This window comes from Gossypium hirsutum, chromosome A06, assembly GCF_007990345.1.
Source record: "Gossypium hirsutum isolate 1008001.06 chromosome A06, Gossypium_hirsutum_v2.1, whole genome shotgun sequence".
In the NCBI taxonomy this organism is placed as follows: domain Eukaryota; kingdom Viridiplantae; phylum Streptophyta; class Magnoliopsida; order Malvales; family Malvaceae; genus Gossypium; species Gossypium hirsutum.
In genome coordinates, this window is record NC_053429.1 from 4,256,639 (window position 1) to 4,278,586 (window position 21,948).

The 21,948-nt window shown below is 31.6% G+C and overlaps 3 protein-coding genes and 1 long non-coding RNA gene across 7 annotated transcripts; 3 read left to right on the forward strand and 1 right to left on the reverse strand.

Moving 5' to 3' along the window:
- Positions 1–393: 393 nt before the first annotated feature.
- Positions 394–2,638, forward strand: LOC121230329 (bet1-like protein At4g14600). Its single transcript, XM_041114911.1, has 4 exons — positions 394–600; positions 740–863; positions 1,519–1,575; positions 2,306–2,638. Exons 1-4 carry the CDS (start codon positions 533–535, stop codon positions 2,465–2,467), a joined length of 411 nt encoding a protein of 136 aa, XP_040970845.1. The 5' UTR covers positions 394–532; the 3' UTR covers positions 2,468–2,638.
- Positions 2,639–4,681: 2,043 nt separating this feature from the next.
- Positions 4,682–7,999, reverse strand: LOC121230330 (serine/threonine-protein kinase PEPKR2). The gene is made up of 4 exons (XM_041114913.1): positions 7,724–7,999; positions 6,541–7,407; positions 5,680–5,976; positions 4,682–5,359 (listed from the first exon to the last, which is right to left on the reverse strand). Exons 2-4 carry the CDS (start codon positions 7,289–7,291, stop codon positions 4,998–5,000), a joined length of 1,410 nt encoding a protein of 469 aa, XP_040970847.1. The 5' UTR covers positions 7,292–7,407; positions 7,724–7,999; the 3' UTR covers positions 4,682–4,997.
- A 2,603-nt stretch (positions 8,000–10,602) lies between these two features.
- On the forward strand, positions 10,603–11,627 carry LOC121230331 (uncharacterized). Its single transcript, XR_005928274.1, has 2 exons — positions 10,603–11,041; positions 11,183–11,627. It is a non-coding gene; the product is annotated as an uncharacterized lncRNA (long non-coding RNA).
- A 3,240-nt stretch (positions 11,628–14,867) lies between these two features.
- LOC121230332 (chaperone protein dnaJ 1, mitochondrial) lies at positions 14,868–21,869 on the forward strand. 4 transcript variants are annotated; one of them, XM_041114917.1, is made up of 20 exons: positions 14,868–15,032; positions 15,353–15,385; positions 15,510–15,615; positions 15,708–15,797; positions 15,892–15,983; positions 16,062–16,145; positions 16,246–16,284; positions 16,498–16,641; positions 16,729–16,770; positions 16,859–16,946; positions 17,235–17,299; positions 17,418–17,480; positions 17,562–17,634; positions 18,124–18,215; positions 18,498–18,569; positions 18,907–18,963; positions 19,304–19,352; positions 19,470–19,539; positions 20,399–20,488; positions 21,292–21,869. In XM_041114917.1, coding segments are annotated over exons 2-20 (1,344 nt in total). In that variant the 5' UTR covers positions 14,868–15,032; positions 15,353–15,358; the 3' UTR covers positions 21,293–21,869. The 4 variants fall into 4 exon arrangements, with proteins under 4 accessions (XP_040970851.1, XP_040970850.1, XP_040970849.1 ...); XM_041114916.1 differs by having other exon boundaries at positions 21,311–21,869; XM_041114915.1 differs by having other exon boundaries at positions 21,347–21,869.
- The last annotated feature ends 79 nt before the right edge of the window (positions 21,870–21,948 follow it).

Sequence of the window (21,948 nt, forward strand, 5' to 3'; positions counted from 1 at the left end):
CATGTAATTTTATTTTATACTTAAAATTCCATGTCATGTATTTAAAGACCTAATCATCGTGCTATTAGTGATTTAACGAATATGGACTCAAAAAACAAATTTGATAACTCAAGAACTATTTTGTAATTTTTTAAATTTAAGTGATCTAACTAAAAATTTACTAATAGTTGGATGATCTTATGTAGTTTGCCATATATAATTTGAAATTTTAGGGGAAAAGAACAATTGTGAAATATGAAGAGGACGAGATTTTAATTTTATTTTTCCTTAGACCCTAGTTTGGCAAATTACAAAATCTACCTAAAATTTAAAAAAATTAGAGCCGCACGATTGTTAAACCAACGGTAGATCGTTCTCTCAACAACGTCGTAACAAAAAATAAAAAGGTGTTTGGGGGACATTAAAGTCTATAAATAAAACCTTTCAAAATCGGGCGAGAGCTCTCGCGTCAATTTGTACTTCTTTCAATCCGATTTGACTCAGTTACCTTGTTTTAAGGCGTTTTTGGCTCGCTTTCCGGTCGTTCGTTTCGATGGCGTCGACCTCAAACCGAACCGGTGGCGGTTCCTCCTACGGCGGTGCGGCTCCTTACCGATCAAGGTTTGATTTCTCTTCTTGAAATTCTTTCGATTCGATTCATTTATAATTCAGAGAATCCAGAGAGTTAAGAATTTATTAGGTTTCCTTTTTCATTCGTTTTTTTTGCGGTAATTTTGATTTATTGTTAATATTGAAATAGAGATGGTTTAAGCACGAGACCGGTGGCTAGCTCCGATGAGATACAATTGCGTATTGATCCGATGCATGCTGATTTGGACGATGAGATCTCTGGTCTCCGTAGCCAAGTTAAACAATTGAGAAACGTAAGACCTTTATCGCCTATTTGTTGATTTATTTTCTAAATTCATGTTTTATGATTTATTTGATGTTCCCTTTTATATTGGATGAATTGCATAAATGATATAATTGAATTGATAAAGTTCAACAGGATTTCGCTGAAAATTTGATGTGTGTTTTTTTGCCTTCATTTGTTTGGCTTTTAAGGATTCAAGCTAAATTTTGAGTTTAATTTATTGCTTAGATAAAATATTGTCATGCATTTGGATAGCTTTGAGTTCTCAGAAGATGCCATGATGATGTTGTCATTGTTTCTCTGGGCATATTCATTCTTGAAAAGAAAATTGAAAATTGAAAATTAAAAATTAAAACCAATGTTTATAAATATCAAAGGTCAGTTTGAAGTGAGATAAACAAGGCTTATAAGATTTTATCTTCTAATGGCATTGAATATGTTTTTCCTTTTCTTGTTGGAGTTGTTTTGTATTTTTGTCCATATCGACTTGTATCTTGACACTTGAAGCTAAGTTTAGCTTCTGATTTTTATTTTTCCTTTTGGGTTTGGGCGAGGGGAAGGGTTCTTTTCCCTCCTATTCATTCTCCACCCCCTTTATTTTTTGATGAAATATTCATTCTCTACCTTTAACTGACTGATTCGTGTTAATCTTAAATCTGTTACAGGTTGCTCAAGAGATAGGATCAGAAGCAAAATTTCAGAAGGACTTTTTAGATCAGCTGGTATTTATTAATTATTACTGCTAAATCTACGCTTTCTTCACAGTTGTTCTCTTTATGGTTTCTTACTTATGAAAAATTGCGATGATGTTTTGTTGCTTGCAAATAAGGAATGACCACCTTAGTTTATCAAACACATTTTTGTGGTTTTACTATAATATCAAAGTGAAGTGGAGGGGCAATAGAATTCTGAATTCTTTGAACCATTGTAGTCATGGAAAATAACCTGAAAAATAAGGGGAAATAATAATCATTGCTTATCTGCACTTGACATGGCATTATTGTGTAAAAAGATGGTGATAAAATCTTCATCTGTCACTAGAGTTATTAAGGAACAGTTTTCCCTTTGGAATTTGTATGGGAGGAAATGTCCTTTTCTTTATCCTTTCAGTTCATATGCTGTATTATTTAAGAAAATATTGATTATGGTTGAACATAATGCACCCCCTTGTTCTATGATTCATCCTGTTATTATTTTTCTCCATCTCTTTGAATTTTATGGTAGACAAGGAAGTGAAGTTATGATAGTCATCAAGTTCATGGTTGCTAAGCCTTAATGCAAAAGAAAACTATTATCATGCCTGCTAATGGTTTCTATCAGTTTCTTGTCTTGAATGATAATTGTTGGTTGAAGATAGCACGGCATAACGTAGTGCTTTGTGATTTATATTTGAAAAAAATGCTTTCTTTTTGGTTTCCCGCTTCCTGAACATATAATCTCACTTTATGACAGCAAATGACCATGATTAAAGCTCAAGCAGGGGTTAAGAACAACATCAGGAAACTGAACAAGAGTATAATCAAGCATGGGTCAAACCATATTGTTCATGTGGTTCTTTTTGCACTGTTTTGCTTCTTTGTTGTCTACATGTGGTCCAAAGTATCCAGGACATGAAGTTCGCAAGACTGCCGGATACATTGTTGAACGGGGATTGAAAATTTATTCAGCAAAGTTGGTTGTGTATAACTTTGTTTGTTCATGACTTTATCAGCTGTATAATTGACAAAGACATCAATGTTTCTAGGTTTAATGCTATGGTAAGAACGCTAGTTCTTTCATCCTAAAGAGATGTTTTGCGTTTATAAATCCCTAGTTTCTAATGCATGATTTGTTTAATCCGCGCTGCTATTTTTAATTGTTTTGAATGTTTTTGCCTCCTGTTATACTGAACTTGTAAATTTCAACATAAATTTTGAAGTTATTGTTATTTATTAAGATTCAACATCTTCTTCTTCTTTTATTTTTTATTTTTTATTTTTATGACCTTGAAAATGTTAATTTAAATCAAATTATGCCAAGCTGTTTTTAATTAACTCTAGAGGGGTTCATGGCCCGGGCCGGGCTCAACTAAAAATTCATGCCTATTTATTGAGCTTCGGTCGGGCTGGGTCCAAAAAATGGGCTTAAAATTTTGCCCAAACCTGACCTAAATAAAAATACTAAAATTCGGGTTTAATCTGGCCTGATCATATTAATTTTTATATTATTTTTAAATATATATAATACATTAAAAATACTAAAAATATCAAAATAAATATTTTTTAACAAATTGGAAATAAATTTTAAAAAATATGTAGATTTAAATAACACTAAGATAAATGTAACTTAACAAGCAAATGCCTCTAAAATAATAAAAAAATTAATAAATGCCTTAAAATAATAACAAAATTAATAATAAAATAAGTTTTATACAATGTCCAAACAGTAACAACAAAATAGTAGTAACATAATAGTAAAATGGTAGCAAAATAGGGAGAAAACAATAAGAAAATAACATTCAAAAATAAAAATAAAAAGTGCAGATTTTTTTTGTCATTTAGTGAATTCGGGCTGGGCGGGCCTGGGCTAAAAATACCTTACTCGAGGCCCGGTCTATTTTTTTAAACGGGCCTTAATTTTTGTCCAAACCCATTTATCGAGCCTATATTTTTACCTAAACCCTCTCACATTTCGAGCAGGCCTTCAGGCCAAGCTAGATAGCCCAGCCCATAAACACCTCTAAAGAACCCCAAGCTTTTGTCCGATACTCATATATTAGACTTAGAGCCTTCAACTAAATCCAAAAAATTGAGTCCCCACATAATCAAAGGAGTTAAAAAAATTAAATTTTCTATGATATAGATTATTTTATTTATTTTTATTGTTAAAAATTAATATAATTTACAAAATAAATAAATAATTATTTAAGGCCATGCTACATATACCTTATACTATTGTACATATATAAGGATTAATTTATTTTTTTTAGCAAAAAAATTTAACTTTTAATACACAAATTTTCATTTTTTTTACCGGTATCAAACTTCTAATACACATTTTAACAATTTTGTTTTAACTAAACCGGATGAACAGACTAAATTGGGAACTGAACGAAGTATCAATCCAAATAGAGGTTTTAAATTTTTAATAATTTTTTAATCGGGTAAACTATAAAAATAGTCAATTTTATTATTTTTAATCATTTATGTTTGAAATGTTACTTTTTAGTCACTTAAATTATCTTTTTAGTCACTTAAATTATCGTTTTATTACGAAATTGTCACTCTACCATTAAGCTCTGTTACCTCCCTAACAGCGGTCCTACATGGCAGTCCAAATGAGTTTTAAATGTCGACTTAGATGTCCTACGTGGCAATCCAAATTAATTTTATTTAATTAAAAACCTATTTTCATCTCAGCATATGGATATCTAAGTTGGCATTTAAAACTCATTTGGACGACCATGTAGGGCCGTTGTTAAAAATCTATTTTCATCCGACATTTGGATATTCAAGTTGGCATTTAAAACTCATTTGGACTGCCACGTAAGATTGATATTAAGGAGGTAACGGAACTTAACGATAGAGTGACCATTTCGTAACAAAACGATAACGTAAATTACTAAAACATAACATTTCAAACATAATTAATTAAAATATAATTTAAGGCAAACAAAAGTGACTATTTTTATAGTTAATCTTTTTTTAACCTAACTGATCAAATCAATAAATCCAAATAGAGGCTTTATATTTTTAATAATTTTTTAATCTAACCGATAAAATCAATAACCTGACCGACTTCACCACCAATACAGCTTAAAAAACATTTCATTTCAATAACAAAAATAGCTTACGTCACTAACGAAGGAAACCTTTTCATTTCCATTACCAAGCAACTGTACAACCGTGAAGTGATTTTGAAAGGAACTATTTACATCAATTCTATAGACAAATGCTCACCAGGCTAGTGCAATTATTTAGTTAACACGATTTGCTTGGAAGCCAGAAAAAGATGACAACATTGTCACCAGGATTGATGTTTCCATCCATAATCATCATTTTAGGCCACTGAAAATTGCAACCAGGGTGGGTTAATTCTCTCTAAATCCCCCAGCTCAAAATACAGCGGAGAGATAATCATGTATGTTAGCGGTGTCAGCTGTGGATCAGAAGGCTCTACAGAGGTTGTTAGCAGTCAAATTAGATGAACACTGCAGCTCTATAGGTCCAGGTGGACTACAAAGTCGACTCCTCTTTGGTTCCGATATCCTCACATGGGAAATTGCTACTGCAAGCACATCCACCACCCCGTTTTCATCTAGTTCCTCAGACTTGCAGCTTGAACTGTTTGACGATAAGACTAGCTCTGGACGTTGACTACGAGAACCACTGTCTATCCTCGTTGCACTTGACTCAGATCTGGGAGAATTGAATTTTTGGATTGACGGTTCTACTGGATTCTTCGACTTCGATTTAGTGTATAATGTCTTTAATGAGTGCTCGGTATAGAACAATATCCATGGATGCCCTGACATTACACGATTCAATAAAATTTAAGTTATTTCAAAGAACTGTAGTGTCAGCAACCCCTATTCAAGTCCGAATATAAATTTCTAACTAATAACAGATTGTTCAGGAAAAAGGGGATATAAAATGACCACATAAATCCAAAGAAACGAAGATAACATGATAAAATTCATCTACATTTCATAGCTGAAGACCGAAATATATAATTAGCAAAATGACATGATTCATTGATGGATGCAAGGGTGTTTGACAAACTTAGTAAAATGCATTTATTATTTAATTATTCTACGAATTTTAGAAAGAGACAGTTGAGGGCATTACTTAGTACTTCATCGGCCGTTATTCTTGATGAAACATCCCTCGTCAGTATTCTTGCCAATAAATCCCGCGCGGGTTTAGATACAGACTCCCACTTCCCTGACTGAAAATCCAGCTTTACATTCTTGATGGCCTCAAACACTTCCTTCAAGGAATCTCCTTGAAATGGAAGAACACCGACCAAAAGTGCATGTAAGAGCACACCAGCACTCCATATATCAACCTTCTCGGAATAATTTCCCAACAGTACTTCAGGCGCAACATAAGCTGGACTTCCAGCCAAACCAGACAAAGTCTGACCTGTAGTAAATAGTAAGTTGTCACTTAAAAGCATTAGCCACAGCTTAGAGAAAAATATAAATAGATTTGGTTATAGAAAGGGTAATATGTAACGGCCAGACAGGAAGAAAATCTTCCTTGTCTCACGCAACAATTTAATTTGGTCTCTACCACTTCCTTCGTGCATGTGTGCAATGGATTTGAAGACAACCACAAAGTTGTGATGATTCCATATTTGATAAACAGTGGGACCATATAAACTTAACTCTAGGTCTCCGAATATTTGGATAGTGAGTTGCAAGATAATAAACAAAGCAACAATTTAAAAGATTCGATAGAAAGGGAAGGTAATATTCTTCAAGGTAGGTTGAATATACCGCTCCTTCGTGCATGTGTGCAATGGATTCGAAGACAATCTCAAAGTTATGATGTTCCCATATTTATTAACAGTGGGACCATATAAACTTAACTCTAGGTCTCCAAGTATTTGGATAGTGAGTTACGAGATAAGAACTAATGCGACAATTTAAAAGATTTGATAAAAAGGAAAGGTAATATTTTTCAAAGTAGGTTGAAGATATTCACCATTGGAGATTCTCATGGCAAGACCAAAATCTGCCAGCTTTATCTTTCCTGAAGTTGTGAGGAGAATATTTTCAGGCTTTATATCTCTATGCACAACTCCCATCTCATGACAATACTTAATGACTAACATCACATCCTTAAAAATATTGGCAGCACGTTGCTCGGAATACTGACCCTCTGCCATTTGGTCAATCAAACGACCTCCAGAGCACAATTCCATTACGAGATGAAAGCAATCCGGCTCCTCATACACTGCCTGCAAAGTCACAACCCCCGGATGACCAGATAAATGCTGCATTATCTCTACTTCTCTATGAACTGTCTCTTCTCCCTTATGCAAGGTTTTACATGCAAACTCTACTCCACTAGTCTTAGACCTACACAACCAAACCAACCCGAATTTCCCCTGTCCAATTGGGTCGCCTTTAACATAATCATCCTCAATCTTTTTCTTCCGACCAGTTCGCGTAATGACCTCAATACACCCTATCTTCCTCTTAAGACCTCTTCCCGGAGGAACCAAAGAAGATGCACCGCAAGGTGGGGCGGTCGCAACACCAGCTAGTCTACTTTTACATGAACCAATAGGATGAGCATCTACATCTTCTTTGCACCTTTTTTTGATCCTTGCATAATCTTCTAAGGAATAATGGGACCTAATGTTAGATGATCTAGAGTCACAAGCGGGTGCAAAATTGTTGGTTACCTCCGGAGATACATTGGTTTCACTTCCTTTCCTCTTCTTTCTCATCAAGTCAATTATTCAATGTAAACAATCTTATCTAAAACTAGATCTTCGGTACATTGAAGTTTCAGGGAGAAAACAAATTAAAGATAATCAACGAAATACCCAATTTTACTGCTTTCCTGTAAATCAAGAACGAAAAGAAATAATTATAAAAAAATTGATTCACTAATCCATAAAAATTTTGTGAGACCCAATTAAGCGAAGGAATTAAAAATCTGATATATTTAATTAAAAAGGAAAATAGTTTTTTTTAGAAAATGAAAATCAAGATACTAAAATTGATCCTATTTGCTTTTTTTAGTGGATTCTCCTCGACCAGATAGAACCCAAGATCAAAATCCTATTATTCTTCCATGATTCAAAAAATTCAACCCAATCATAAAACAACTAAACCCCCAAAAAAACAAACCCAGAAATTAAAGGCGAAGAACGAACCTTTAAACAAAGCGAAAAATGCCACAGATTCCAACAGAAGGGAGACCTCGGTTGAAAATGGTAAAGAGAGAATGAAAGACAGTAAGAAGGGAAGGAGAATCAGTGAAACCAGATATAAGTATTATAATTGGAAAAACCCCGGGAGAGAAAATCGGAGGATCAAATCGGAAAACCTAGAAATTTCCGGGCCAAGAGATTTTGGGGTGATTTTTTTTATCTTATTCGCACACATTTAATAAATTATATTATTTATACTAAAAATTTTATCACTTGTGCAGATTTAAAATATAGATACTATTTTTAAATAACATCCTATAAATAATAAAATAAATAGTTTAAAGTTAATTAAAATATATGAAATATATACGATATTAAAATAAAAATAGATTAAATTATGGATAAAATAAAATTTAAGCATATAAATATCAAACAAATAATATTAAATGTAATATAATTATTTATCATGATTTTTCATCAATTGTGAGTTAGTATTGAGTTGATTTGTGATACCAACTCAATTAACAATATTATTAATATATATAACTGGTGGAGATAATAAATCGTGCATATTAAAATGGTTTATAAAATAACATCAAAATAAAATATTGGTTGAGTAATAAATTTAAGATTTTGTCAAAATGGAAAGACTAAAATACCTTAAAAAACTATAATTTATTTTTATAACGGAAGGGCATTTTTATAATTTCTTAATTGAGTTGGTGACCTAGTTGAGGATGATACCAACTCAGTAAAACATTTAATAAATAGTAAGTATGGACATACACATGGCAGAGATAATAAATCGTGTATATTAAAAATTTATTAAAATAAATCTTTAGTTGAGTTATAAATTTAAGTTTTTAATAATTAAATCAAATCATATTATATACATATTTTTATTAGTTTTTATTAAAATAAAAATACTAAAATATTATTAAATAATATAACTTATTTTAATTACGAAATGATATTTTCGTAATATCCCTAATTGAGTTGATTGTGGTAAAAGATTTCTACCTAAATTATAGGTCAAATTTCAATTTCAACCCCTTTACATTCTAATAGCTTTTATTAGTCCAAATAATACTTAAATAATGTTAATTATTTTCTTTAAAGTACTTATCTGAATTTTCTTAAAAATACCCTTTAATAAAACTCATTCAATATCTTAACTAAAATAGTTAATAGTCTTGTTTGGAATAATTAAGGATTAAATATAAAATTTATAGAAGGGCTGGAATCATAATTTGACCTAAGTTCAGGCATTTCAACGGCGAGGAAATTGGGGATGTGTGAGTTCTTAAACGCTACGCTTCTCTGCATCCCGGGGAGGGGGGGGGGTTTATTTAGGTACCCGCTTTTCAGAGAACCGGATTGGTTGGGTTTAAGTGATTCAGTGGTATACGTGGCCTTGAGATGTGTGCACTTTTATGTTTCTGTTAAAGCACGTGATGAGATGTGAAATGTTGAGTAACACGCGCGGGTCCAGGACGTGGACGTAGATCTTTTGGTTCTTGTCGATATCTCCATTAAACATGTCTTTTTGTACGGGTTGTTGTATTTAGCTTCTCGACATTGGGTCAAAGTTCTTTTCTTCGGCGTGAAGTCTATCAAGGTACATGTATATATTTTTAAGTAAATTAGTGTATAAAAGTAAAATCTTAATAGCAAGGTGATTAACACGTAAATATTCTGATCATTATATTACCATACGGAATTCATCAAAATTCTTATATTAAAATATAAAATTAATATAATAATTAAATAATAATTTAATTAAAAAAATTACCAAGTCATCTAAATAAAATATAAAAAAATTATATTAAAAAACTTTTCTTTTTTAAACATTAAACATTCCTAAAAATACCATTAAAATATTTTTTTAACTAAATATAACGACGTAATATAATTATGTTATTTGATAAAAATAAATAATAATTTTAAAATATTTTATATTATTTAGATAGTTTTCCATAAAAATTAAATATAATAATTTGAATATTTATTTTTTAAGAAAATGCTATTATATTTAATTTTTTAATAAAATAAAATTGACTTAATATTTTCTATATTAAATGATAAGTAGTTATTTATTTATTTATTTTTTTGATACAATGATATGGATAAAGGATGGGATAACACAGTTTGAACTCGTGTCAAATAAGTGCTTGATAAGAGGTTTAACGATAACTCGATACAAGTCAAGATATCTATCTATTTATCTTATTCTAACACTTTTTTTTTGTTAAAATTTTTATTTTAAGTAAAAATTTAAAATAATTATCAAACACATTTAAAATATTAAAAGTTAAAAATTTTTATTTCCAATTATATAAAAAAATTTGTTGACCAAACATACAAGATAAATTATTTTATGTCTCACTTGGTTACAGGTATAATAAGATAAGAAAAATGCTTATTTATCACATATGCAGTACAATAATTAGACATAAAAATTTCCATTCTCTTTGCTAAAAAAAAATGAATGATTAAATATCACCAATTAAATTAATTTATTGCTCACTCATATTTTAGGCTAAATTAGCCATATATGCCGCTATTTTTTTTAATTGGCCTAATAGACTTTTCTTTTTCCTGAAGATTTAAGGAAATAGGTTAATTTTAAAATGAGAGTATGGAAAGCGCGTCCAATTGAACACTTTTTCTGCACAGTTGGCAGAAAACATGTTAGGAAAAATGCGTTCAATTGGATGCGTTTCTTTTGAAATTTTTAAAAAACGCTTTCAGTTAGACACACTTTCATACTCTCTTTAAAATCGACCTATTCTCCTAAATCTTAAAAATAACTTACCTATTTGATCAATTAAAAAAAACTATATATACGCACAATTTAGCCCATATTTTAATATGGGTAAAAAATAATATTCATACAAAAATAACATTGGTAAATTTAAAAGCTTTTTTCTTTTTAATCCCAAGACTGAGGTGGTAAATTTCCATAAACATGATGGAAGCACCTCTGAAGGTAAGGAAAATGAAAATGGCGGCGATATTGAAGAAACCAAAAATGCTATTAACCCCAGTTAACCCCTCCAAAAACCTTGCTCAAACCCTCTTATTCCCATCAATCTATTCATTTGCAGCAAAACCCAAGCCCATAAACTATCCCAAATTCTCCTTCTCGGTTATTTGCAGCCAAAGCCAACAAAAATATCCACCTTTCGATTCTTTGCTCAACTCTTATCGTAAAGAAGAAGTTCGTTTCACCATAAAAGACAAGACTCAATTCACAGTTGTTTATCAGAGACTAATCTTCATTTGATAGCTTCTGGTCTGAAATCCAAAACTAGAGGCAAGGTAGAGACATGATTCTCTTCTTTCTATTTTGGTTTACGAATTTGTCTTTGTTATGATTTCAAGTTTTGTGCTTTTTCTCGGCAACCAAACAAAGGGTAACTTTAAAAAGATGGGATTTTTTTTTTAAATTCATTTGTGCAGGTTAGAGATATATATGATGGCGGGGGTTATCTTGTATTAGTGGCTACTGATCGTCAAAGTGCATTTGATAGGATTCTTGCCTCTATCCCATTCAAGGGCCAGGTTTTTATACTTGCTACTTTGTTGATGATGGTGAATATTTATAGTAGTAATTGAGATGAAGGGATTATTGTTGGGATGTCAATTTTCTGGTTCTTAATGAGACAAGTTTGTGGTGGTTTAATAGAACACGACATATAACTCCAGATGCTGTTTTCTCAGTACCATATAAAAATGTTGCAACTGCTAAGAAAGGTTCTGTCTTTCCTATTGAATTTGTTGGTAAGTTTCTTTGATATTCTCATATTTCATTTTGCCATAAAGATGGGATAATTTCATAAGATATGGAAGATAAAAAGGCCTGTTTGGTGTGGTTATTATGTATAAATGTTGATGATTAAAATTACCTTTATGCTAATTTTAAAAGTTGTTATGATTAGCTGTTTGGTGAAAAACAAAAAAAAAACAAAATTGAATAGTTGTTTGATAATACTATAACTTTTTATAGTTTGGTGACAAAAAAATATAATTTACTAATAGTTGAATGACCAAAAAAATTACTAACAATCGGGTGACTACAAGTATAGTTTACTCTATGCTTTGTTCATATGTCAAGCATTATAGCTTTTTATATAGTAATATCGTTGAAGGTTAAAGTTGTTATTAGGTCAATTTTAAAAAGTTGTTATTGTTAATTCGTTGGTGATCAAAAAGATAAAAATGAAAAATTATATAACCATTTTCTAACATTTCATAGTTAGAGACAAAAAATAATTTCCTAATTAATTGAATGCTCATTTTGTAATTTTTTATAATTAAATAATTAAAAGAAAATTTTATTAGTAATTAAATGACTACTAATATAATTATCATTATTTACTAGATTACCCCAAGTTATAATAGGTCACCTAAAGTTATTACTATCTATCAAATTATCCGGAGTTGTGATCTATTATCCGTGTGTTCAAGACACTAAAATTATTAATATTACCTTTTTTACCCTATTGTCTAACAAATAAAAAGAAAAAAAAGTTGACCTTCCATTGCCCACTTAAAAGGTGATGTGTTTAAAAGATGCATTTGTCTTGTATTACTAGTGTTGAATAGGTACATGGGGCAACCATGTGGTGCTGACATGGCTGTCACGTGTGACATAATTATTGATAGCTAAATTTGGAAGGAAATTATCACTTGCCATGGCAGATAAGGGTAATAATGAAAAAAGTAAATTACATTATTAGAGTTTTCATTTTGTTCATTTAATTAAAAAATAATTTAATTATTTAATTATTTAAAATTTTTTGTTTAAGTTATTGGACTGTTAAAACTAATGTTATATGATTTTCTCTGTTCTCACTGTCTGCTTCAATCGAAAGTGTTTTTTTCCTTTTCCCTTCTATGTTTTAGTTTTTTTAATGAAACAATTTTAAACGTCATGAATCTACAAACTAAAATTTAAACAGGTTTTTCTCCGATCTCCAACATTAACTTGGATCAATGGCATGCTCTTCTAATAAAAAAGTATAGATTACTTTAATATTGGACAACATGATTACAAATAAAATTAACAAGAAAAATAAATATTTTAAATAATTTTATCTAATTACTTCAGAATTCTATATTTATCGAGTTATTCTCTCTTAAATATTAAACATATACCCATTATCTATCATCAAAACAAAGTGGAGTGAATTTTGGTCCTTTATAAAATGAGAACGAAATCCTAACAAGTAAAAATAATATATAACTATCAATGAGGTTTTGATGTTGTTGGTGAAAAAGAAGGCTAAGATGCTTAGGCTTTATGAACTTTTACCATATGTTATGATTCTTTCTTTTACTTAACAATGGAAAGAGGATGAAATGCGACAACTTTCTCGAGAATTTAATATGGGAATTCTTCTTTAATATTTATCAACATTATCCTAGGATGCCGTGAAGAAAATAGCATCAATATGTGACAAATGAAATGAGTCGGTTCAACAAAAGAGAGTGATGGAATACATTGTTATGATAGTTGAAACGACGAATTTTCTAGCTACATTACAATACTTCTGTTCTTATTTAAGAGTAGCTTTGGTTGAATATTTTCTGTATTGTAAACGACTCCTCCTTAATTGTTACGAGGTTCTTTCAAAGGAGAGCAATGGAGTACACTATTTTGGTAGCTAAAACGACAAATTTTCTAGCTACATCACAATACCTCAGTCTTTATCTAATGGCAACTTTGATTGAATATTTTATGTTTTTGTAAACGATATATTCTTAATGGTTTATAAGAATCTTTTCAAGGAAGCATACTTGTCACCCGATGTCTCTTTTATTATGATGATTGTCAAGTTGATAATTTCTATAAAATTTAAACTTGAATCGGTAAATCCACTTTAAAATTCAAATTTATTTATTTTGCATTTAATTTGATTATTATTTTTTGAATTCAAAACTGAGTTAATTAAATTATATATGGACTCACTAAATATTTACATTTAGTAAATATAAAAATATTTTTAAACAAATTTTTTTAAAAATAAAGTAATTAACCAATTCAAAACAAAAGTAAAATAAATTTAAATAATAGATATTTCTTTATTAATAACCTCATTGGCTCCACATTTTATCATGAATAATAATTAAAATATTTAAAATTGAATATGATCCAAATCTACAACTTTACAAAAATTAAACTAGATACCTAATTCTTACTATTCATTTTCATATTTAGATTATAGGAATTGATAGAAGTGCTCATGGGTCGATATAGGTTTGGCCTGGGCCAATGAAATGTATCTAAACTAATCTTTCAACTTTGAGTTTAGTTGGATTGAAGATATGAGTTTATTTTTTGTCTAAGCCCGACTCAATTTAAAAAAGATAGATCCTAGCCTAACCCGACACGCTCATATTTGATTTTTTTAGATTAGTTTTTATTTAAAAATAATATTTTTTACAAAATATAATATACTAAATACACTAAAAAAATGCTAAAATAAAAGTTTTCTAGCACATTAAAAAGTATTTGAATTAAAAACATTATAATAAATATAATAAATATTTTATTATATTACATATAATTTTTAAAATTTTATATTTTGGGTTGAGTTATTTAGTTGGGTAAGTTTTTTTTTCTTTTTTTTAGATTTTGAATAATAAATTTAATTGTTATTGGGTTAGTGATTTAATATAAATATAAATATAAATATATATAATTATTATTTAACATATATAATTAGGACAATATTTTTATAATATAATATATTTGAGTTGGACTACGTCAGGCTCAAGCAAAAAATCTTACTCTAGACTCAATCCATATAGAAAATAAACCTCAAATTTTATCCAAATATATTGTTTGAGCCTTATATTTTGTTCAAACTCTCTTATTTTTTAGGCGAACCTTCACACTTGGGTGAGTGGCCCAACCATGAATAATCCTAAAAATATTTAGGGATTGTTTGGTATGCGAAATGGAGCATCACTTTTGATAATATAAAAAAAGGTAAATTCCGCCCTTAATAATGCAATTTTCATAAATTATTATCGTAGGTACCAAAAAAAATTACATTTTAAATACTACAGATAAAAATTATTTTCATTTTGATCCTCCATCATTAATTTAGTGAAATTTTATTTTGGTGACCGGTAAAAGAATTACAAAAAGATTGAGTGGAGGCGTGCCAAAATTGGCAGATCATTCATCTATTGGCTTTTCTGGAATTCACCTTCTAAACCCACCACCTATCAGTGTCGCCATGGACGAATAATTCATCTCTCAGTTTCTTTAGCGCTTCAAAGTTGAGAGATACACCCTTTGGTACTTACTGAACCCAATAGTTGGAAAAAGACGCTGCCGTTTTCTTGGACGCAATGAAGCTTTTTTAAAAAATAGTCTTAAACCCCTTCTTACATAAAACCCTTAACTTTCCAATTTAGAATAATTTACCATTCCACTGCAACCTAATGAATCGCCCCCATTTCTTCTTCCCCTTTACTCTCTTCCTTGCGCAACACGACTTCTTTGAATCTTTTTATTGCCTTTGACACCTAAACATTTCAACAATTCTTTTTTATTTTTTTCCCATTTAAATTGTTCATAAAATTTGGTTCAAGGTTTAATATCTTTCAACATTTCAGCTCCTAATGGGAAGATTCAATTGGCTAAGGCTAGTAAGTACGCTCGACCCAATTTTTTTTATTGACCGTTTATATTGAATTTCAATTTAATTCGGCGAATTATGCTTCATTTTTAGCTCTTTATTGATGATTTTATTTCGCGGGTATTCACATGCAGTGTCGACGGCATTGGGTTTCAACCATGCCTGTGGAATGGACGATTGATGGAGGCGATGGGTTTAGGAAATTTTCTACAATATTCCAATCGTTAAATCGTGAAAGAGGTATTACAGCTTAATTTTTAAGTGCCGATTTCTAATAATAAGCTAATCGTAACAGTTATCTTTATCTTTTTTTTTGGGGGGGGGGGAATTAGCTTTGCACAGTTGCAGTTTTGTTACTGGGAAACCCCTTGATCTCATGACCCCAGGAATGTCGTTGAAAGAGCGATATTTTCATTCAACAGGTTTTTTTCCCTTTACTTTTTTTTTTCTTTTGAACTTGAGGAATTCAATTCTTGTTAAGAATTCAAATTTTCTTGAGGTAATTTGTTTTACTAGGGTCTCACTTCTCTGCTAAACAAGATTACTACGAAATTCTTGGGGTGCCTGAAAATGCGACCCGAGATGAGATTAAAAAGGCATATCATGCAGTGAGTAGACTAAACTGTTAATGATTAACATGTAGAAACCATCTGGGGAATTCTTTTATTGTTTGTTTGGTTATGCAGCTTGCCAAGAAGTACCATCCTGACGCTAATAAAAATAATCCTTCTGCGAAGAGGAAGTTTCAAGAGATAACAGATGCCTATGAGGTTTGTAATTTCTAGTTGTTGGTTAAATAAATATAAAATTATTTTTTTGGAAATCCTTTTAAACATTTTCCATTCAATCGTTTGTTGTGTTTAATTGCAGACTTTGCAAAATCCTGAAAAGAGGAGAGAATATGATACGGTAACTAATACTTCCCTCTTTTTCCTTATTAGTTGTAGTACTTGCCTTTTCTTTTACCTTCCAGAAGTGAATCGCTTATACGGTTTTGCTACTATTGGTGCTTTAGGCTATTGTTGCCACCATGTTTTGTTCAGATAGGGCTTTTAAACTATCCGTAGTTTGATGTATGCTGTTTCTAAACTTATTGAATCTCTCTGAATCTTTATGAAAAAGATGCGTGCCGGAAGTTCAGAAGACATGGGATATGGTGCAAATGGTGCTGAAGGGTTTGGATTCTATGGTGCAAGTGGTGCAAAGGGGTTTAGATATACTTATCAAACAAACTTCTCTGATTCATTCTCTAAGATTTTTTCTGAGGTATTTTGTGTTCCCTCTGTCTATTCTTGTCTTTTTGGATTTGGTTATCATGATGGCTCAAAAATGCTGAAACTTGATGCGTTGCAGATATTTCAAGATGAGATGGATCAATTTGCACCAGATATCCAGGTCAACACATTTTTCTAGCCTGAAGTTTACTACTAGCTTCATGCCTTACATTTCAAGTTAAAATATGTTCTGTTTGGAAAACTTTTAGACAGAGATCTTGCTCTCTTTTTCTGAAGCTGCTAAAGGATGCACGAAGGATCTACAGTTTGATGCATTTGTGACTTGTGATTCTTGCGGTAAGTAGCGCCTAAAATTTTTTGGAATCATGTTGTGTTCAAGAACCATACAAGCACAAATGTAATCCACTAAATGCATAATCCCTGTAGTACTCAATTTACATTTGTTTAATATGTATTCTCATAATTTCGTTACTGTTAGAAATCAATTTTTGCTTAATTTGTTGCAAATATTTTCCAGCATCTTGTCGGATTTGTTTGTCTTCTCTTTCCATTTGTCTGAAGAATTGATTTCTTTCCTCATTATACATGATATAGTTTTCTTGTGCTTTTTATTGCATAATGCAGATGGGCGTGGCTATCCGCCTAATGCCAAAGTGAAAATTTGTTCAATTTGCAGAGGCTCAGGGACAGTGAGTTTTTTGACAATCTATTTTGATGGTGATTAGTATTTAAGTCTTTCAAATGGGATTCACTTTCGGAAGATGACCCTACCATTTTATTTATTATACTGTATTAACGCTTAACCAGATTACAATTCCTCCATTTACATCAACATGCCATGCTTGTAAAGGATCGGGCCGAATAATCAAGGTCTGATGTGATTTTAGCAAAACATTCCCATTTCTTCTCTTATTTGTACACCATGTTGACAAGGTTTCACTCACGATTCAGGAACACTGCATGTCATGCCAAGGTTCAGGGTTTGTTGAAGGTGTTAAAGAAATTAAAGTTACAATACCTGCAGGTAGTATTAGATATTTGTCTTGGGTGAAGCAAATTTTAATTTCAGAAGTTTGATGATAGCTTTGGTTCTTAGCAGTTTATATGCAGAAAGTGGTTGCACATGTATTTCTATAAGATTTAGAATGTAGCTTTAAGATAATCTTTACAACTACTTTGTTTGTATCTTAGGATCGCTTTGCAATCCTAATATATTCTTTTTTTCCTTGTTTGTTTTTGGTTTTGATTGTTCAGAAATTTCCTATGTAATATAGTTTGTTAATTAACCCATCTCTATGATAAGTTCATTTTCTCAAGCCAGCTAGATCAAAGATGGCTAGGGCTACTTTTAGTTTCTGAAATTTGCATGGATCTATGAATGCCAAACAAGTTCTAGGATGGAATATTGTTCACATGAATGGTCTTCCTTCAGTGGAAAACATAATATGTTGCTTAAGATAGTAGCACTAAGTTTGTTGATTGCAGTTGTTTTTCTTCTAAAAATATGGATTAGGTGTGGATTCTGGAGATACAATACGTGTACCAGAAGCTGGTAATATTAGGCGACAAGGAAGTCAACTTGGTAACTTGTTCATTAAGATAAAGGTGGAGTTACTTCTATTGCCTTGTATCTCTATAAAGCTCACTTAAGGGCTGTTTTCTTAAGGGTGATTATGTGCAAATGTAGACTGCATTTCATAATTCTGGCCATTAGATCTGTGGTTCTACTTTTTGTTTGAGCTGGCATACATGTGACACATTTATCTGAAGCCAGAATATGATAAGTTTTTACATTGATTTGAGGACACCAAAACAGCTAGTTTGAAGCCAATAACTAATTGCTATTTGCTTTTTGAGATATATATCACCTTTGCTTTTGTAATCTAGGTTGCAGCTGATCCTGTCTTTACTAGAGATGGTGCAGATGTTTATGTTGACTCCAATATTAGCTTTACACAAGTAAGAGTTTGTTCCATGCAAAATACTTACTACTGCATCTGATTAGAGCAGATGGGCAATTTCACCGTATTTGAAACATTTGATGTAGAGCTTTTTTTTTTTTTTGTTACTATATGTTTGTTTCCTGATGTTGTTTCTCTCACCTTGATCTTTTTTATGTGCTTATACTATATTATCTCTTATTATTAGTAAAAACATCTCAGTTGGTTTCTAAGTGTGTGCATACTTTCTCCCTTCTTGAACTAAACTTTATGTTGTTTCTCTTACCTTATCAAGAAACTTCTATTGATTTGTTAAAAAAATTCAAATAATTCTATCAATATTGGATTTCTTACAGGCAATTCTTGGTGGTGCAGTGGAGGTGCCTACACTATCAGGAAAGATTCAAGTGAAAGTAATAATTTTGGTTTTGTACCACTTTTTTATTTGCATTACACAATGTACCCTTCAGTTAGAGTTGATTGAAGGCAAAAGTAAATTTCTGTTACTAGAGTAGCTAATCTAGTTATGCAAAATTATGTTCTGAGTTTTTAAAATCATTAGACATGAGCCTCAGTCTTATCCAAATTTGGACATGTTAAAGTATGAAACCTGGGATGAACTTCTCATGTTTATATAGATACGTTATAATTTTTTAGCCCACTATCTAGAGCCTGAAATATTTTTAAATTTTTCAACAGTTCACATGCATCAAGGTATCCAACATTAATCAATTTGTATTTTGAAATGATCAGATCCCAAAAGGATGTCAACATGGACATCTTCTTGCTCTAAGAGGCAAAGGCATGTTTTAATCATTCCTCCCTACTGCCACTCCCGCTCCCTTTTCCTAGGTGCTGCTTGAATTTACTCTCGTGCAATTTCCTGCCATGAATGTGCTTTCTTTGTGAGTTCCTGCAGGACTGCCGAAGCATGGTTTTCTAGCATATCATGGAGATCAATATGTCCGTTTCCGTGTTAATTTGCCCATGTAAGTTTCATTTAGCTTATTCCAGTTTATATCGTTGGTTGGATTATCTCTACATTTGTGATTGTTGATATGAAGATATATGGATCTGTTTGGAGAGGATGGCACCTGAGATATTTCATTCCATTGATGCATGCCTATCTGTCTGCCTTTTTAACTGAGGCTTAGTTGAGTATGTTATGCTTCTGGCCATTGGAAAAGTTCTTATGATGCTTATTAAGATGATGACTCTAGTTACAAAGTTTACTTCTCTCTCATCCTGTCTCCTTTAATGTGGAGTAAAGTTGGATAATCTGCTAAGATCATTTTAATTCAATAGGCTATTTCATCAAAATATAAACTGAAAGCTGAGCATACTATACCAGTCATAGTTAGATTTGTGGGAACCATATTGCCTCAAAAATGCTTGATCTTATTTATTGTTTACTCTGCTGAGCATTTCTGCCTTATGGAAATGGAAGCTTTCATCGTTGGTGTACATACATGAGTGCTTGCTATAGCTGAGTATCAGACTGTGCTGGTAGAATCAAAGTTGCTTCATGTGGTTATTTATACTTGTAAACTATAGCCTCTGTCTAATCCCTATGGGAATTGTGGTTGATAGACTGGTAACTGCTATCTTTTTCTGTCTAGTCAGTCTAAAGATATCAGAGCATTCTATTATATGTGTCGTTATTATTGCTGTTTTCTACTGAGTGTTCATAACTTTCTTTTGGTACTGTATGAAAACTTTCGTTTACACAGGCCCTGTTTGCCAGAACTGGGTTTTATCTTTTTTTTCATCTTAAGACCAATATACTACTGTGAAAACATATTTCCTAATTTTTGTTGTCTCATTCTTCTTCCTCCCTACCTCCTTCAGTGAGATAAATAACCGGCAACGTGCGATTTTAGAGGAACTTGCAAAGGAGGAAATTAATAATGAAAACGAAAGCACCGATGAAGGCAACTGGTAAGTGTACTTCACAATAAGCTTGCATCTGCAAGTCCAGTTCTTTCAGGACTCACTTACATCCTTATTTTAACGAGTTCATATTAGTATTGTCAAATTTGATCCTAACTTGAATGCTCAATTCAATCTAATTTGATTATAAAAAAAGTCAATGATTCAAACCTGAATTGACTTAAACCTAAAACAATCTGAATCTAAAACTACTTTAACTCGAAACGACTTGAACTTGAACTTACTCAAAATGATCTAAACCCATAATGACCTGACCCGAAAACCAAGTCTCAAACTTGAAAGACTTGAACCCAAAACAGCTTGAACCAAAACAACTTGATCCTGGAATTGACACAAGTTTTAGAACCTGAAATCACTCAATCCAAATTGATCTGAACGAAAACTAACCCGACCCGTCCAATTAACAGGTCTAGTTTAGATTTTGGCACATTTTGTTCTAGGCATAATACAATGACTTCCATGATCTTAGATGTTCATGAAAATAGCTGTTTGCATCTGCATGTATCAATGGCGATGGCTGATGTTATAATTGGGAATGTCATCATGCTCCTGATTTGCTATCTTTTAGAATATGTTTTATCCTATATTCCAAAGTAGATTTTAGATTAGCTGTGTCATTTGTTGATAAAGTACAGACTTTTAGTTCTACTGACCAATGTTCAATCCCTAACAACCTCAAATACCAAAAATAAAAGGGGACCAGTTTATTTGGATTCAAATACATGTAGCAGTCATAAGTTGCCTGAATATTTTTTGGGGTTACTTTAATAATTATTTTGATTGTGATGAAGACCCTGAAATGGACAACAGGCTTTACCAGCAGCTATCTACTGGTTGAACTTACAGGTGGGAGAGAATTGTTGAACATGTAACAGCTCCAAAGTTCATGATTGAGATTTCTCTACTCTTGCTAATCCTGCTCTTCCTCAAAAAGACATTGGCCTAAACTCACTCCAATCACAAAATATGCCGCAACGGGGACGATATAGGAAATGCCCCGCCACCCCATTTTTCTTTTTTTCCAGTGGCCAGAGATGGGGATTGCTTGTTATGGTTTTAGAGGGTTAAATTCTCTAATTACCAATAGTTTGCTTGATTCATCTGGTTACTGATTACAAGGGCATCAAAGAGTGCATCCATTCCCTCCCCCGCCAACAGACTTTTGGTCTTATTAGAGTGCTCTAGCTGTCTGGATATGGTTGTTGTTGTAAAGCAACTATACAATAAATGAAAAGGAAATATGCTTATTTATTATATAATAATATACAGCAGCATCTTAAATTGACTGTTAAATATATTCTTGGAGAGAGGACAAACACTTTGTTTCTAAACAAAAGAACAAGAGATATTTGAGTTTAAATTATTTTTATTTTTGTTTTTGTTTAGTTGATTCTTGTATGTATGTGATATTCTAATGTTTCATGTCTAATAATGATAAAGTTGTTAAA

Excerpts from the sequence above, each read along its gene's own strand:
- LOC121230329 (XM_041114911.1), top strand. The coding sequence starts at position 533 with ATGGCGTCGACCTCAAACCGAACCGGTGGCGGTTCCTCCTACGGCGGT. Across the intron at positions 601-739 it reads GCGGCTCCTTACCGATCAAG|AGATGGTTTAAGCACGAGAC; the intron begins GTTTGATTTCTC and ends ATATTGAAATAG. Across the intron at positions 1,576-2,305 it reads AGGACTTTTTAGATCAGCTG|CAAATGACCATGATTAAAGC; the intron begins GTATTTATTAAT and ends ACTTTATGACAG.
- LOC121230330 (XM_041114913.1), bottom strand. The coding sequence starts at position 7,291 with ATGAGAAAGAAGAGGAAAGGAAGTGAAACCAATGTATCTCCGGAGGTA. Across the intron at positions 5,977-6,540 it reads TGCCATGAGAATCTCCAATG|GTCAGACTTTGTCTGGTTTG; the intron begins GTGAATATCTTC and ends TATTTACTACAG. Across the intron at positions 5,360-5,679 it reads AACGGCCGATGAAGTACTAA|GGCATCCATGGATATTGTTC; the intron begins GTAATGCCCTCA and ends GTGTAATGTCAG.
- LOC121230332 (XM_041114915.1), top strand. The coding sequence starts at position 15,359 with ATGGGAAGATTCAATTGGCTAAGGCTA. Across the intron at positions 16,771-16,858 it reads AATTTGCACCAGATATCCAG|ACAGAGATCTTGCTCTCTTT; the intron begins GTCAACACATTT and ends GAAAACTTTTAG. Across the intron at positions 17,481-17,561 it reads GATCGGGCCGAATAATCAAG|GAACACTGCATGTCATGCCA; the intron begins GTCTGATGTGAT and ends CTCACGATTCAG.